Raw genomic sequence first — 17,837 nt, 5'->3', positions numbered from 1 at the left:
CCTGAACGTGGTTCGTCACTTATTGATGTACGACCACGCTTAAATTCATTTACCCAGTTATAAACCGTTGCTAAGGCAGAGGCAGATGTGCCATGAACTGAGACCAATTCATTTTTTATCTCTCTCATATGGAGTTAAACCCTTTAAATGAAAATGTTTGATTACCGCTTTGAACTCGTTTTTTTCCATTTTTCTTAACGAACAATTTTTTTTTCAATTGGTTATAAAAACACGTAAACTCAGAAGATGTGGACTGTGACTGCACCATATATCTAGTCGGGAGTGGTGCTGACTGAAAAGAGATGATTTGGAGCGATTCGCGCGCCATCTGTTGGTCATTCTAAGGACTTATTGAACTACCCTCGTATACAATTTAAATAAAATTAAAACCTTAATCCCGTCAAAAGGCCGAACATATCGCTGTTCCGCGGTAATGAATGAACATTTTGAAATGAAAAGGACACCGCGAGAAGTAGATCAATGAACATACTGTGCAAATTTGTAATGCCAAGATTAATGTAAGAAACTTTTTATTTTATCAATATTTATTTTTCCTAAATATGCATTGCCAAACAGATCACGTTATTGTGATATTTATCTTGTTTATTTCGAAACAAACGAAAATTATAAGCAACATCGTAAGTACGGAATTCGTTCATTTTAGGAGATTCGTGATGACAAAGCATGTCGATAGACGTATTTTGCTGGCTCTTATGACCAAATTAAATTACGATATTTATAAACACACATCCCTATTCATCGCCCAAAGTCTTTTCTTTTTTTTTCTAGCTGCTTTCCAAAATTCATTAACAGATTGTATAACTGACAGTTTGTGAAGCTTGAAAATTGTTTCTAAATAAACTTTTACCCATAATTTTAGGTTTCCTTCAGCAACATACACAGGCATCTACATAAAAAGGGCCTGTTTTTACAAATGTTTATTCAAGAAATTTCAAACAATTCATTTTAAAATTATTTAATTAAACAAATAATTGCTTTTTATTACTTTTTAACTATTATTTGTAATTGATTTTAAATTATGCATTTGGAAAAGATACAAAAATGAAAGCAAATCATTTTCAGACTTTCATATATGTTTTTAATTCAAGATGTTGCGATTTTACTTGATGCCAGTTTAAAATAATTTAATCTTGAAAGTTCTATACTAGACTGAAAGCTGGACAGAAAAAATCTGAGTTAAATTTTGTTGCATATACAATTTTCCTCTGTAGAAGTTTACCTGCTTTTAAGAAAAAGTTTATCATACGATGAAATGAAAGCTGTTGTCTGCTACGCCATTAGCCGCAAAAGGAAAACGGCTAAATATGAGTGAATTCGAGCTTCAAATCAGGCACCAGATTTTAAAAAAAAACTTTTTGCTTAGTTATTTATTATTTTTTAAATAATTAAACATGTATTTTTTGTGAGAATGGAAATAAAGAACTTGAGACAACAACTATCCTTTTTTTCGATCAAAAACGAAACACAAGAATAGAATCAATTTTAAGGTTGATTCATTAATCAAAATTCTTATACGATAAACAAGTTGCATCTTTAATTTATTTCCGATTTAAATTGCGTTTAAATATTCAGAATTAAAAAGTAATCATAATATAAAAGTATTTTCTTAACTTCAATTTAAAAATAGTTTCAGATATAATTTGTCTCGATGGAAATTGCGATCTCAGAACTTGTGAATTATGGTTAAGATATATGGTGAATATAACGACTTTTCGACTGAGTGTCAAATACTTCATTTTCAATCACGAAAAATATATTTTTATCAAACCACGATAAGTGCAATTATTTTTATAATGAAATTGTAATAATTAGAACGCTTAAAAAAATCTATTGTCCTGATTTCGAGACCGATTTAATTCACATTTCCGTGTACTTCGCCTTGCTGTCAACTACGTTTTTTCATTGAAAAATCATTCCGTGACAGTTCACAAACACAAAATCATCTCAGTTTCGTGTAATTCTTTCTCTCGATGAAGTTAATTTCTATTGTAGTGAATCTTTTAACCAAAATCGATGTAAATTTTATCTTTTGTTTTTTTCTGTGTGATAAGAAGGTTGAATTTTTTTGATTTAACAGTTTTAAAAGATTTAGAAAAGTTGTTTATATATTAAAGCTTTCTGTTAGAAAAAAGCTCTGTGTATAACCTGTATAAATTTACAGTTTACATGTACATAGAACATGAAATGGTTCCATTTCTAGCACATTATTAAATTTAAGTCCTTAATAGAAAAGTATTATCGAAGCATTAAATTTATAACCTTTCAATCATTTTATTAGTGGTTTAATAAGTAGAATTCTTTGGAACTTTAAAAAACTTATTCATAAAATCTAGGTAATTCTAAAATTTAAATTCTTATCGACGAAAAATTACTGCCAGGGTAAACTTAGAAGTTTATCGCAGTTCTATAAAAGTTATGACTGTTGTGTTAGTCTAAAGCTATTTTATGAAAATTTACCTTTGGTTTGGCTCTTTCTGAAACCTTTTATTAAACTAACTGGAAATACTAAAGGATTCTAGTAGAAGTTTTTCTACGTTTCTGCACGTGTGCAATGTGGTTTGTTTATTTGTTATGTGATAATGAACATGAAATCTTGAATGTCTGAAGATTTTGACATTAAGAAATAACAGAAGGTTAATTTCCTAATCAGCGCTCGAAAATAATTATAAAAATATGAAAAAATGTAGGCATGATTTTTATAGAATTTTGTGCTTTAATGGTAAAATTCTAACACCGTTTTTAACTTTTGTAACACTATGTGATAAGATTTTTTTTATCATCAATTAACGAGGCGTTTGAGTATGTTATTACTGTAGAATATTAACCCGAATGCGAAAATTTTCTATCTTTGCATTTTTCAGAAAGCAGGATTGAAATGTTTTATGACACATTGAACATTAAATCTTAAATAGGAAAGAGTAGGTTTATGGTGTCTATGCGGGGCATGGTGAGAATTAAATATAAAGGCCTTATTAGTCAATTTTTATATTAGCCTTTTTTCATAAAATAGCTATCTATGTTTAGAAAAATGTTGATTTGATACAATTTCCGTTTTAAAATAAAATTTTAAATAAAACAGTTTTGGCAAAAATCGATGAAAAAGTTTTTAACAGAAATTAAGTATTCAAAGCATTTTTTAAAATAATTAAAGCATGAAAAAGTTAGTTTTTAATAGATTAAGTATTTCACTAAACTTCTCTTATCATGATTTGTTTCTATAAGCGTTTTAAATACATTAAAATTAATTACATCTTATGATGTCAGACATGGGGCATGATGTCCCGCCTGGGCGATCCTATGTATTTCAGTAGAGGATAGGAGGTTATAACTAGTTTAGCTACATACTTTACTATCATTATTAAGAAAAAATTATATCAATGTTGAAAATGTATGGAATATTTTTTCGTCACATTACACTTTCCAAAATTATTATATTCTATCATTTGTATTTTACAAAACTTATACTCTTTAAATAAACAGCAGTAACATGACGGTCGCCATATCCCAGTGTAAGAGGTACGCTGAGTGAAATGCTACATCCATCCATTATTAAATGTATATTATTAAGATAATTTAAAATCGGTTTAGAGTAATACCATATGTTCCCTGATAATTCTTATAGGGTATGTAAATCAAAGTGGGACACTATACCCCACTCTTTTCTACACCCGGAACTATTGATCGTACAAAAAAATTAATTCAGTTTCAGAATCAGTGCCTCAAACTATATAATAGGATACGATACAAATCGAAATATAATGAATTTTATCAAATGTTGCTAAGTATTGTTTCCGCATGACCATTTTTCTTTTATCATATCACTACCTTTTTCGGCAATCATAATAATCGCAGCATTTGTGTTTCCTCTAATGACATTCGGCATGATAGAAGCATCAATTACACGTAAATTTGTAATACCATGAACGCGTAATTGTGAATCAACAACTGCTTCTGGATCTGTCTTGGGACCCATTTTGCAAGTCCCAACAGGATGATATAATGTGCGAGAATATTGTTTTATCACACAAGTCCAATATTCGTCAGAATTAAATTGATATGCAGTACAAGGAGGCAAAGACGTTTCATTGAACTTGAAGTTATTGTCTTTAAATGCTTTAGTATCAAATAATTTAAGGGCTTTTCGGACACCTTGAATCAACCGTTTCATATCTGAATCATCTGTAAAATATCTTGCATGAATTACAGGCGCGCCCCAGATAGGATCCGTCACATTAAGTGTAACATTTCCTTCACTTTTTGGTGTTAGTAGAATTGGAAAGACATAAAACTGATCGTAGTAAACAATACTATCACTGCCAGCTCCAAAAATGAATTGCATGTCAGGAGCCGTCTCAATTTTTTCATAGTCGGTTCTAAAAAATGCAGAAATAGTAGTGACACCTACATTAGAAAGTGGACCTCTATTTGTTGATTGATAATATTTCAAATCTTTGAGTTTTTGTGAACAACTAGGCATATTTCTGCCTTCTATCTGACAAGGTATTCCCGTGAAAGTCACATGATCTTGAAGATTACGCCCGACACATGAATTTTGAATGAGCTCGATATCATGTTTTTCAAGTTCTTCAATTCGACCTATTCCAGAAAGCATTAGTAACTTTGGTGAATTTAAAGTACCTGCAGACACAATAACTTCTTTTTTGGCCATTACCGTCTTTCTTTTACCAGTGAGAGTATTCGTATACTCAACGCCTAATGCTTGCTTTGTAGACGTATCAATCACAATCTTGGTTACAAAAGCTCTAGTTTTTATAAACAAATTAGACCTTTTATCTCTAATTGGCCGAAGAAAAGCTTTGTTTGTACTTTGTCGAGATCCGTTTCTTGATGTTGTCTGCAAGTTCATTGATCCTAACTGTGATTCCGCATTGATGTCCATATTTTCAAGTCCGATTTCGTCAAGTGCTCGTAAAATGATGTTTGCATCCGGTGTTGTATAAGGAAACCTTTCCACAGATAAGTATCCGCCATCTTGATGATATTTTGAATTTCCTATAAGAATCTGTAAGTTAAATGAATTTATTATAGAATCCTGGGCAATCTAATTTACAAATGACTGAATGGGTGTTTTCTCACATCCTCATTGTTGTTGTCTTCAGATTTTTTGAAATAAGGCAAAACATCTTCGTAACTCCAACCAGGATTTCCCAACTTTTCCCAATCATTATAATCTTCTGGATTTCCTCTAACGTACAACATGAAGTTAATTGTGCTTGTTCCACCTAATACCTACAGAAAAACGATTTCATGAATTCATGACAAATTTTCTTAAATTGAAATACATATATCATAATTAAAAAGGTGATTGTTATATGCGCTTTGATCACTGTAATATAAGTAATTACTTTGCCACGTGACCAGGGACATCCTTTATCTATTAAACATGAATTTTCGTCTGCTTGGGTTCGATAGGGCCAAGCGATGTCAGTTTGTTCAAGTAAACGAACCAATCCTGGTATCTCAGCAACTAGTGGTTCCTCTCTCCCAGCTTCCAATAAAAGTACCTAGACATAATTAATAAAATTGTTCATAGTTTAGTAAGGTTCATCTGCGATAAAAATTTAAGTTTTTTTTCAAGACATATACAAACAATTACATTTTATGTCAGATAAAATTTCAAGAAAAGTCTAGTCCATGAGGACAGAATAATTTTTTAATCGGACACAATATGCTAAACTAGTGAAGAACGGACATTCACAGTTTAACAACGACAGAATTTTATAATTTTTTATTATCATTAGAAGCTTACTTGGAAATGCTAAAAAATGTGAGGCTTTTTATTGATTCGAATAAAATTTAAAAATGACGAAATATCGGCTATTTTTGTCCCCTTTTGAAAAAAATCGTTTAAGGTCTTTCTACACGCCCAGAGCCTGATATCGAATAACACAAATGCATATTCAGTTTCTTCACCAGGATTCTAGAGTGACTTCAAACCACCAATACTTTTAAAAAATCACATCTAATTTTTAGAGACGATAGTAGTCGTTCAATGATATCGAAACAATTGTGCTTTTCAATCATTCCTAAGCCTTTCATTTTTTAAGTTTGAAGAGATTTTACCAGGTTTTCATTAGGTTCTAAATGTACGAGAAGCAGATGTTTTAATTGTTATTTTTCAAAGCTATTAATCCCGTAAAGATTTGCTCAAATAAAAAATGAAAAATCAAACGTTACGTCTTAATCTATTTACATTTGATAAAATTTAAGATTATTATTGTTACAATTTTGTAAACAATGACAAGTGATATTTTATACATTTTAAAATTTGAAAGGTTTACCCGTGTACCTTAAATTATTCGTGATTTTTTAACATGTATAAATGAATCGACTATTCTGAACATTTTTCCTTGTAATCACTTTCATGAAACTTCAAGATCAACGTAATTCCTTATGATTTTATGTATTATTTAAACGCACGAATGACGAAAAATGTAGGCATAATAGTACTTTACAAATTACTCGAGTTTTAAAAAATAATTCTTTTATCGTTTAAAGTGTCAGTTTGCCAGAAACAAAATTCAAAATATAATTAGTAGATATTAGTATTCCTTTCTAAGAAAATGAACATTTTGAAAAGTGGTTTTTAGAAAAATCTACTTTCTAGAAATTTTCTGCATTTCATACCAAAATTAAGTGAATGTTCAACAAAGAATCATATGTCCGCGTACAAAATCATTCTGACGCCCTAAGCTGGGCATATCAGCCTGATAAAAACTTGCCCGTTAGCACAAAAAATTTTAATTCAAAGCATTATAAAAATATCCTTAAAAATTAAACATAAATTCATCTTAAAAATATTTTCAGAAATATTTACATTCCATTCGCTGATCTCGGACAGTCTATTTGCAATTACGCATCCTGCTGATCCAGCTCCTACAATGATGAAATCATACTCTGGTGTATCCTTATCCTCAACCTTAAAATAAGAAAATTGTTTGAAAATATTTTTAAAAATTTTAATTAAATGAGTCTAGGTATATTCTAAAGAGGAGAATATTATATGATATCGTGCATGATAATTCAGTTGTACAATCAATCTCTTTTCTTTATGTTTTTAAAATACTCATATTTTATTGTATACATATTTCATTATTAATTATATATTATTTGTATTTTTATGTTAAACTGTGTCTAAACAGATTAAAAGTTTTACAAGATAATTGCCAAAATTTTGACTACTTTAGATCTTAATATTTTTCACCCTATCCTAGAATAATACATTCATTCTGAAATTCTATCAGTAGATCAAGATTCGCCTTAGTCAATCGCCGCCCATTAAAAAAAAAGTAGTGTATGTTTTGTCGAAAAAACGCTAGTTTTTGTACACGTACAGGAGAACTCAACAAGCTTTTATTGTACAAAGTAGGTTGATTATACCGTAAACTTTTTACATTGCATCATCTTACGCATTGTAGATATGTCTGGTTTAATGTGTCATGTTTTTCGCCCGACTTGTACAGCCTGAATGTATCCAATACAAATCATTGATTAGCAACTTTTTCAGAATTAAGAACAGTATTAAAAATATTGAGCGAATAATGGTCAAATTCTCGGGATAGATGCTTAAAGCAGTAATTATTTTTTCCCTTTGCTATTTTGAGTGCTATTCGATATGAGTCTCGAGACTGGACATAATGGGTCAAGGAAAACTCACAACGGTTACGAAACTACTGCTTGTAAGTACGTGCAGTAATCCTTTTAAGATGAGCACAATGCTGGCAGAATCCGTTAATTTGAAACTTAAATTAGTGCACAGAAAATCAGCGTTAACATCATTATTGTATATAAACTGTGAATTTGATAACACAATATAAAAGGTGTCTGCTTCTTTGAAATTCCATTTTACAGTAGTTGAAACGCCGCCAAGTATAATAGGCTAACTATCCGTAAAACTTTAGAGCACAATATTAAAAATTGCAGATAGTAAGAAGTAAATGATTTAATTGGTCCTAAATATTGTGGACAGAGAAATCGTTAAAAAGATTTGAGCTGTTGATACTTAAACAACATAATTCGATAGTACTGCAGCTTTGTTTCGTTAGATAGGTATATTGACCCAGCTTATCAGAAAATGTGCGACCATTACAGATTACTAGATCACACGATTCAAGGGACTCCACCAGTTTTTGCTTCTTTTATTAGCATTCATATCTAAAGCCGACTTTTTAAGAAATAAATTATAAATGTCAAAAACCTCATCAAGAAAGCTATTTAGAGGTCCTACACGAGCGATAAAATAGCCAATTAATAAAAACATGTGCGTTTACATTGACTGAAGAGAATAAAACATTTTAAAGTGCATCAATGCAGAAGTCCGAGTTTGTTAATGGAAGAAAATATACATTATCGATGTGCAGTGTGAAGGAATTTTCGAAAGTTAATTTTAAAAATAAACATTAATTACTGAATCACTGTAAATAATCAGCGCAGTTTCAGGGATGTAATCATCGAAAGATTGCAGCAGTTTCACAGGTGTGCTCGTGAGCCATGACTCACCTATGCAATTCACACAGTAACTTTTAAGGTAGGCTTTCTGCTTTACATCAAAATTACACCAATTATTATTATCACTGATATTCAAACGACAAATACTTAAACTGGAACTATGAACACACATTTATCCATTTTGTAAGACACCTGCAGAAACAAATCTTGAAACTCATTCCCTTCCCGTAGAAGATCCAACCAGTCAGTCTGTGCGCTGCCTAGATCCTGCAGGAGTTCCCCTGTTCGTCTTGAGAATCATCTTTTCTTTCCTTGCAGAAATCATTTGATTTGTTATAGACAAGTTGATGATGGTTATCTTCCTTTCAGAGGACATACTAACTAGCGTTGTTTTTTACCTGATCGCTGTATTTTTATTTACAAAATAGACTAGCTCATTATTGTTTATCCCTGTCTGCGAAGCTTTGAAGCGACTGGCACAGGTGACATATTATTTTTGACAGAAGTGTCAGATCTCTTGTGGTTAAGGACATCAACATTTAAGACATTGTTTCCAATTATTGCATCCAGATTCATCTTCTTAAATTATCTAAGCTGTAAGCATTTTTTAGTTAAGTTGCTTCTTGCCTCAGAGCTTTGCAGATTTTAAGAGAGACCGGATGCAAGTCATGCTCGATAAAAATAATTGTAACCCTCACTTGGGAACGGTTTTAAAGGATAGCGTGCTTTATCAACCGTGAACAGAGTGAAAGCAAAACAGATCTCATTTTGCCAGAGTTGAATTAAACAAAGCAAAAAACATCATTAATTGATTCCCGGTTAAGTGTTATGCCCATTTTATTTCCAAGTTGATATTCCACTTTTTTGTCTAGCGCAGGCAGAGCTTCCGTTGTTTCATCGTACATGCCAAAAACTATCAGATTGTTTCTTCTTATAAGCCAATGTAGTCATTGGACCTGTTTTGGGATTTCAATCGTGAACTCGGCAATCTTCTTTTCTACAACATCAATTTCGGCTTCGCATCTCTGCAAGCTTTCTCAGGTGCTTTCTAGGATCTTTTATCGAAAAAATGCATTTCAGCTTTGTGCTTTTTTTCTAGGCTTAACATCAAGCTCTGCATCTGATCGTAGGTCGCTATATAAAGATGCATGTGTGGAAGATTTATTACCTCAGAATATGAGCGGCTATGTAAAGTCAAAAAACCTAGAAGTACTGTGAAGGTGGTTTATTCCGTATATAGATCGTATGTAAATAGTTCTTAAGAAAGGTGGATGCCAGCCAGGCCCTTAAGGTTGCCAACAAATATATATAATTAAACACTCAGCCCGGAAAAATATAATAATGTAAAGAAAAATACCATAAGTTAAACACTCTATGAACTAAAAAACTGAAAAAGAAGCTAAAGGGAGCAAGGGAAGAGGAACCTCAGGGGTGGCTCTTAATAATCCAACGTCCATTTGAAAAAAAAGAAGAAGAAACATCCGGTATTTATTCCATCAAGGAAAATAATAAATTTAACAACTTGAGAATCACGAATTTACACAATTTCGTTCTAATTATCCCGCCACTGTAAAAAATTGAATCGAGTTCCCCCAAAAATTTCGACCACGTGGTCGAACGCACACTGACTCGATTTCTTTGGTTTTCGTTAAATTACATTAAAATCAATGGGAGAACGCACTCAGGAGGGGCCAGCGAGGCATCGGATTGAATCAGAGTCGGTATCCACAATCTCAGAGACCCAATCCATCCGTTACATCGCTTTCTGAAAGGAAGATATGAAAGGTTTACCTTGAGAACTTTCTCCATCCTGGTTAAGGCTTATTTTTGGAACAGGTATATGGAACGTAAAATAATCCGACAAGCTCGGCACATCAATCCAAAACGAAATCAAGCCAAAATCTCTCAGTCAATTGACGAATTCCTGTGACACACATGTGACTCTTACAACGCGCCTAGACCGTCAAGTCGCCAGATTCCTTGCGTCAGGACGCGTTTACAGAACCTCTAGTCACAACGCACTACCGCAGAAACTCGGAATTACACAATCCCTGCGCAAATAAGAATTAATTTTACAACTTGATCCTTAATACATTATCAAATAACGGTGCAATCGACAATATCTCTTAGTGCTAGGTGAGTTTCTCAGGTTTGCAAAGCAAAAGGGCTTAGGAGTTACGTAGTACTTGAAATATGTCAAAGTTCCTGAGTTTTAGCAATTGGCGAAAAAATTTTAAATTACAAAAGGATTAATACGAATTTTACAATATTATTAGTAGATCAAATTTAACAGAAGTTATTAATAATACAGGCCGACAAAATTTGATAAAAGTCAGAAGCCAGAAAGCAGACCAAACATTTCCGAAGTATTTTGATGCGCTGAATCCAAATCTGAACTCAAAATTGCTCCTGTACGTCAGGTTTTCAAGATATTCTAATCTAAAAGTGCGAAAAACACGTTTTTTTAGCTAATATAGAATTTAAAAGTACTAATCTTCCCCTTTCAAACCTACTTGGATTCATTAGGATAACTGTATTTTTCACCAAAATATTGTAATTTGAAATTTTTTATTTTAGCGTTTTAACCCATTAACGCTGGGGTGTTCAAATTTATAAAACGCATTTTCTATTGCTGGCGGTACGATATTTTTTCTTCAAAATATTAACTCAGGGGTTTTTGAGGGTGCCTTTTCTATTGCCGGTGTCAGTTTTTGTTATAACCCCTAGAAGATTCAATATGTCGGCCACAATTTAGGGCTTTAAAAAAGAACAAAGGATCCCGCACAAAATACCAACATAAAAGCGTACAATCGTTCGGAACCAAACTTTGCACATTGATAAAACAATAAAAAATATGGAATCCGTGTTTTTGTATTTCTACGGAAGCCGTTTCCTAGGGGCAGAAACCACATCTAACAAGCCAAAAGCATGCTAACCCACCTGACTCTGGGAACAATAAGTTTAGTCTATATTTTTCTTGGAATGATGAAGTTCCATGCCACAAGTGGGTTAACCCACCAACCTGCTAATCCGCCTAAACCGAGAAATCACCCCTACCAAATCATAAGCAGGCTAACCCACCTAAACCTCGGAGCAGCGATTTTAGTCGTTTACATTTCGTGAACTAATGGAATTCCACACTACAAGTGGGCTAACCTTAAAATGAAATTGTTCAATTTAGCGTATTTGCCCAATAACGTCGAGATGGTATACCACTGTCCCTTGAAAATGTTATCTGAGGGATTTTCGGGGGTTCCTTTTCGATTGGCTCAGTTTTTTGTCATAACTCCTAGAAGAGCAAATATGGAAAAAGGGCTTTAAAAAAAATTTACTATTATGATTCATTTAATGTTGTAAATTTACATAGAATTTTTCAGCTTACTAAGGCAAGACTCAATATTTTCAAGCCACTCACGGCTGGACTTGGGATTGTCCAGCTAAGCAAGAAAGTACTTGGTATTTTCCAGCTAATTAAGGCAAGACTTTAGATTGCCCAGCCAATTATAGCAAGCCTTTGGATTTCCCAGCCAATAAAGGCAAGACTTTTTATCGTCCAGCCAGTCAAGACAAGACTTTAAATCGCCCAGCCAGGCAAGTCAAGACTTACCATTGCCCAGCCAGTTAGGGCAAGACTTGGGACTTTCCAGCTACGCAAGGAAGTACTTAATATTTTCCAGCCAATTAAGGCAAGACTTTAGATTGCCTAGCCAATCAAGGAAAGACTTTCGATCGCACAGCCAATCAAGGAAAGACTTTGAATTGCCCAGCCAGTCAAGGCAAGACTTACGATTGTATGTCCAATGAAGGTGAAACTAATTCCTTGTTTTCTTATGGAAACGTTCGCGCTTCATGTCAAACGATCTCGATTGTTCCCTAAAAATTTCTGTACAACATCTTTGAAACGCAATCATGCATCCATTTCAATAGATGTAATGGTTTTGATAAAGTCATCATCTTTGATAAGTTTTCTTATATCAGGCCCAACAAAAATACGTTGCTTAACTTTTGCATTACTTAAATGCGGAAATGTAGATCTGATATAATTGAAACATTCTCCTTCGGTATTTAAGGCTTTCAGAAATTGCTTCAATAGCCCTAGTTTTATATGGAGTGGTGGCAATAATACTTTCTTTCTGTCAACAAGACTTTCATAAACAACATTATACTGACCAACTGTCTACTCTAATCTATGTGGCCATTTCTCCGTTATCCAATGTTCATCCCTTGCACGACTGTCCCAAAGGCAAAAAAAACAAGGGTATTTAATGTTTCCTGATTGTAAGCCTAGTATACTCGTAAAATTGTATAAAATGATATTTCAGTCTAGTTAAGTGACCTACAGGAATTGCAGCGTACTTATTTCCATTATGTAATAGTACTGCTTTCGGACTTTCTGTAGACTAATCTATGAAAAGACGTCAATCCTCTGGCGTATATAAGTTTATTTTATATAAATTAATGAGTCCTTCGATATCATTTTAATACACATCATCCCACTGTCCATTGAAAAGTACTTGACAAACTTTTCTTCTCTATTTCTGCAAACAGTTACTCTAGTTCCAGGTAACAATAGTTTCCTCTCTTTGAGTCTTGAAGCGCAAAGCTCAGCTTTATCTTTTGGAAGATCAAGGTCACGTGTAAAATCGTATAATCCGTCTTGGTCAAAAAATTTAGCACTTTCATCATCTGAATCTTCCCAAAAAGTATCTTCAGTTGCATTAGGATCGTTAGTATCCATTGATTCGCGAGTTGATCGGTCACTTTTGTTTTCAGAGTGATTTCTAATACCAATCTTATCTAGTGTAACAGTTTTAACATCAGGGTAAACGATCTTCTCCAAATACTTTTTAGAAAAACCTCCTGTTTTGCATAACCAAAGGTAACAATCAGTATCATGATCGTTGGGCTTACGCCAAACTAGTGGTGGAATAACAGTCTGCATCTTGGTACTTTCATCTTCCCAATTTGACAAATTTAATCTACAAGCATGACAAATTCACGTTGGTACCCACGGTTTATCCAAATTATTCATTGAAGTCCCATAACAGTTGAAGTATGACGTTTTTATCGAATCATTAATTGATCAACGGTATTTCTCCGTTACATACTTTCCACAAACGTGACAATACGTATTAAATTTTTCAGCGCAAGGAGTTCTTGAACTCATTCTTTGCTTATAATGAACAGTAACGTGGAAATTCTAAAACTCACTATACACAAAAATCACGATCGACACGAAATGTAACCGCTAGACAGATTTTAAATACAAAAAGAATTTTATTACCTACGTATCCAACCGTTAGCCCGCCACTCAAACCTGATCTCTAACACGGAAAGATTTTAAGCAAAAAACGAATTTCATCACCTACGCATAACACGCCATAAAAACGTCGCTAGCTCAGTGAGCCACCTAGGCATCGAAGACTGTCTGCGCCGTAGAACGGCGCGCACATACAGCGAATATAAACATTAGAATGCACACAGAGTGCGCAGTAGCATTCCGCGCAGACCGTATTGGTATTTTTTGCGGGATCCTTTGTTCTTTTTTAAAGCCCTAAATTGTGGCCGCCATATTGGATCTTCTAGGAATTATAACAAAAAACTGACACCGGCAATAGAAAGGGCACCCTCGAAAATCAGTGAGATAATATTTTGAAGGAAAAATATCATACCGTCAGCAATAGAGAATGCGTTGTATAAATCTGAACACCTCAGCGTTAATGGGTTAAAACGCTAAAATAAAAAATTTCAAATTACAATATTTTGGTAAAAAATAAAGATATCCTAATAAATCCAAATGGGTGTGAAAGGGGAAAATTAGTACTTTCAAATTCCATATTAGCTTTTGTGGTAGACACTTTTCTTGTTCTTGTTCAGCCTGGTCTCTGGCTTTAAAATTTTTAGGTCTGTGTAATTGGAGATGACTGAATTTAGTACTTTAAAGTTTTCTGAGGAATTTTTGACTTATTTCAAGAATTTGTTATACGCTGAGCACAGAAACTGACAAAACCTAAATCACAGCGCCACTATTGAGAAAATTCTAGAACTAAAATTAATAATTGAATAAAAGTACGTTTGATCATGGGTTTATAAGCTAAATACTAAACTGACATCGAAATAAAAGTCTTAACCTGCTTGAGTACAGCGCGCTCAGTGGTTAAACTATGAACTGATCTATTATAACTAAAATATAAACTATTTTCAATAACCTAGGATCACGTACCAGAATAAGTCATGGCAATGTCCGAACTAAAACCCGATTCCAATCTTCATGAATCTTTTTAGAAGAAAGCTTCATGAATCTCGAAAGTTTGCCAGACTTAGTTTCGCCCGGGAAAATTCAAATCAAGCGTGAGCAGCTTAACGCGTTTAACTCAAATAACTACATTCGCAGGGCCATGCCCAAAAATCTATGACTGAACTAAAATAAAACTATATCTAATTCCATTAATCTATTACTCGTTTTACGACGTAAATGCTAGTAATATCCTGGCTTGCACGTGGATTATAAATTTCCATGAAACTTACAATGAAAAATCTCCGAAACACCGGTAATTTATCGTAACTCTAATTTTCTAGCGGGAAAATATATACAAACCTAAACAGCCTATTACCTAATTTCAAACACAGAGGAGAGCGCGCATTCCGCATTTGTACAAATTCCCCAAGTTCACAATATACTTAGAGTTAACGAATTTACATTTACAATTATCCGGTAGTCGCTCGTTGCACAGTCGAATCACGATGTTGACGTGCAATTTATTTTACATCCAATGACCTATGAGACCACACTTGCCAAGTTTCTGACCGTTTGTTGTAAATCTCCCCCAGTGTCCATGCATTTTTAACCAATATGTCGTTGCTCGATGTTAAATGGCATTGGCTAGGCCGAGTTCATAGGATCAGGGTAGCGTTTGGTGGTGCGACAACTCCCTAGTATGGTATTTGCAGTGTTATCAAGATGGCGACGTACTGCGAGAGTTTTTATTAGCCCAAACTGGGCTCTGACCATATCCGGTGACTGTAGTCAGATAGTTACCGGACTGGTCATAGGCGGCCACACCATGGGGTGGCAAGTTGTAGTAGTGACGTCAGACCTCGGCGACAAAATATAGAGAAAACTATGAATTGTCAACCGAGTGAAGAATGCTCCCTTGATGAGGAATTAAGGCCTTATGGAACTACGACTCATCCCTTAAATCCGTGGCGTTGATATCGTTCTCCGAGATTTAACAGATGGTGGATAAGCTATGCAACAAACGTTCCGAAGGCATAAATAAACAGTGAACAATTTTTGGTGAGTACCTAGTGGTCAATACTTCCGTTCTTGGCCGTGGTAATGTCATTCGCGAATCATTAAATGAATCCCCTTTTCAAAGTGACAGGTAAATAAAATTTACCCTGTCACAGCACTTTACCCGTGGATAAGTTGTGTCTCATATGAATATCCGCTCTAATTTTAGACTTACAACAATGATAATCATAGTCACATCACGTCATCGTAGCACTGGGAAAAACTCTTAACGCAATTCAAACACTAAACTTTGCCACAAGACGCAACTACAAGAAACACGTACTTACAGCTCGGTTGCTTAAACGAGATTCGATTTATTTTTTATCAAAGTAAAATTCTAACTAAGAAATTCTATCCAATCAAAATAAAAAGGTTTTATTTCTCCTTGATTGAAAAGTTTATTCTTATTACATTAAAATGAATGTTAAAAGTATTCATCATGTAGACTCGAGACGTTAATTGTATACTTATGCTGAATTAAAAATCAAATAAAACGTTTATTTAATATATACCCTAGTCTCTTAGTTTTATATTCTCATACTAACATATTAGAATATTTTTAGTCACTTTGGGATTTTTTTTATATTTGGAAATTTCATTGTCTAAAATGGTCAACTTTTTGGCAAATCACTCTGAAATAAAGTGAAATGAAGCGAGTTATACATGACACTTTTCGCAGGTTTCATATTATATCGATTTTTTTACATAAGATGTGTTCCAAATTGTAGAGACGAATTTTTCCACATTGAAATATAATCTTACCTTGTATTGGGAGTCCGGAGATTTATAAAGCAACCATGAAAATAGTGCCAGGTAAAGTGTTGTACATGGAGTTTGCCAGATTAACGTCATAGTCGTTTAAATCCGAAAAGCTGCAACAGAATATTTTCCAGTAATAAGTACACCAATATCATGTATATAATTTAAATATAATATTTCCAAAATAAGAACTCCACATTGACTTGAATAATGCAAATAGAGCGTGAATAAAATAAAAATAATTATCATTATAAAAGGACGACCAAATCGCGACTTCGCCATGATGAATAAAAATTCAGAAATGAAAATGAAAAAGCGACAAGTGACACAAACGACTTACTGTTTCAATTCTTTATATTAAGGGTAATATAAGAACCTTTTTACTTTTCAAATATTTAATTTCGAAAAAAAATGCATGATCACGAATTACTCGTGAATAAATTCTGACCAGATCACGATTTCTTAATGTTGAATACTACTCTTGAAATGAAAAAATAAGTTATACGGCAATTCATTACAAACTGAGAACTTACACGCCCGAAGGACAAATGATTAAAACTATTCACTCTAATGTAAAAAAAATTACCACGAATCCTTCTCGCAGTGCCTCATAACATAATCCATAGCAAAAAATTGTACTTTGTTATCGAAAATCAAAATAATAAATGCATTTGAAGCACATCACCACATTCCGGAAGCAGAGTTTACAACCGAATGGAAAATATATAATAAACTAATATAGAAATCAATATTTTACTGAAATGTGAATACTATCTAATACTAGAAATAAAATATTAAGTTTGATAATGGTTTTGAACTGAAAAATCATTTCTCACCAACCGTTTGTCAATTTTTCAGAAACAAATTTATAACTTTCATCGTAAACTAATAAAAAGTTCTGGAAAACGTTAAGCAAGTTAATTAAAATAATCGACGTTAATGTTAATATGTTTCTTATTTCGGAATGAAACTAAGGGACTGAATTAACAAAATATAAATTAGAGCGTAATCAAAGAAATTTCCTAAATGGTTTTGGGATTCCTTCTGTTTTAAAGCTTTATGAAAATTTGTGGTGCTGTTTGCCGTTGACGTAGCATGCATAGACGTAATCTTGACTTTTTTCACAGGAAATCGATAGAAAACTATTATACGCTCCTGAAAAATTTTCTCCAAAAAATTAATGAAAAGTTATTTTTTAAATAAATTAATTCAGTTTCTAAATTATGGAAAGACGTTGGATTCTATTTTTTTTACGTCTGGGAATTATAATTTAAAATATAATAAAAAAAAATAA

General features: G+C 33.2%; 1 protein-coding gene across 1 annotated transcript in view; it reads right to left on the bottom strand.

The window, feature by feature from the left end:
• Positions 1-3,760: 3,760 nt before the first annotated feature.
• LOC117170844 (glucose dehydrogenase [FAD, quinone]-like) overlaps positions 3,761-17,837 on the bottom strand; it is a 68,407-nt gene continuing 54,330 nt past the window's right edge. The window contains exons 2-6 of the mRNA XM_033357888.1: positions 16,547-16,656; positions 6,860-6,961; positions 5,388-5,546; positions 5,119-5,271; positions 3,761-5,044 (exon numbers count right to left, since the gene is read on the bottom strand). Of these exons, the coding sequence (XP_033213779.1) occupies positions 3,800-5,044; positions 5,119-5,271; positions 5,388-5,546; positions 6,860-6,961; positions 16,547-16,636 (1,749 nt within the window). The 5' untranslated portion in view covers positions 16,637-16,656 and the 3' untranslated portion in view covers positions 3,761-3,799. The remainder of the gene's footprint in view (positions 5,045-5,118; positions 5,272-5,387; positions 5,547-6,859; positions 6,962-16,546; positions 16,657-17,837) is intronic.

The sequence above is a fragment of the Belonocnema kinseyi genome, chromosome 4, assembly GCF_010883055.1.
Source record: "Belonocnema kinseyi isolate 2016_QV_RU_SX_M_011 chromosome 4, B_treatae_v1, whole genome shotgun sequence".
NCBI lineage: Eukaryota > Metazoa > Arthropoda > Insecta > Hymenoptera > Cynipidae > Belonocnema > Belonocnema kinseyi.
Note: the sequence above shows the minus strand (reverse complement) of the source record. Positions and strands in the feature narration are given on the sequence as shown.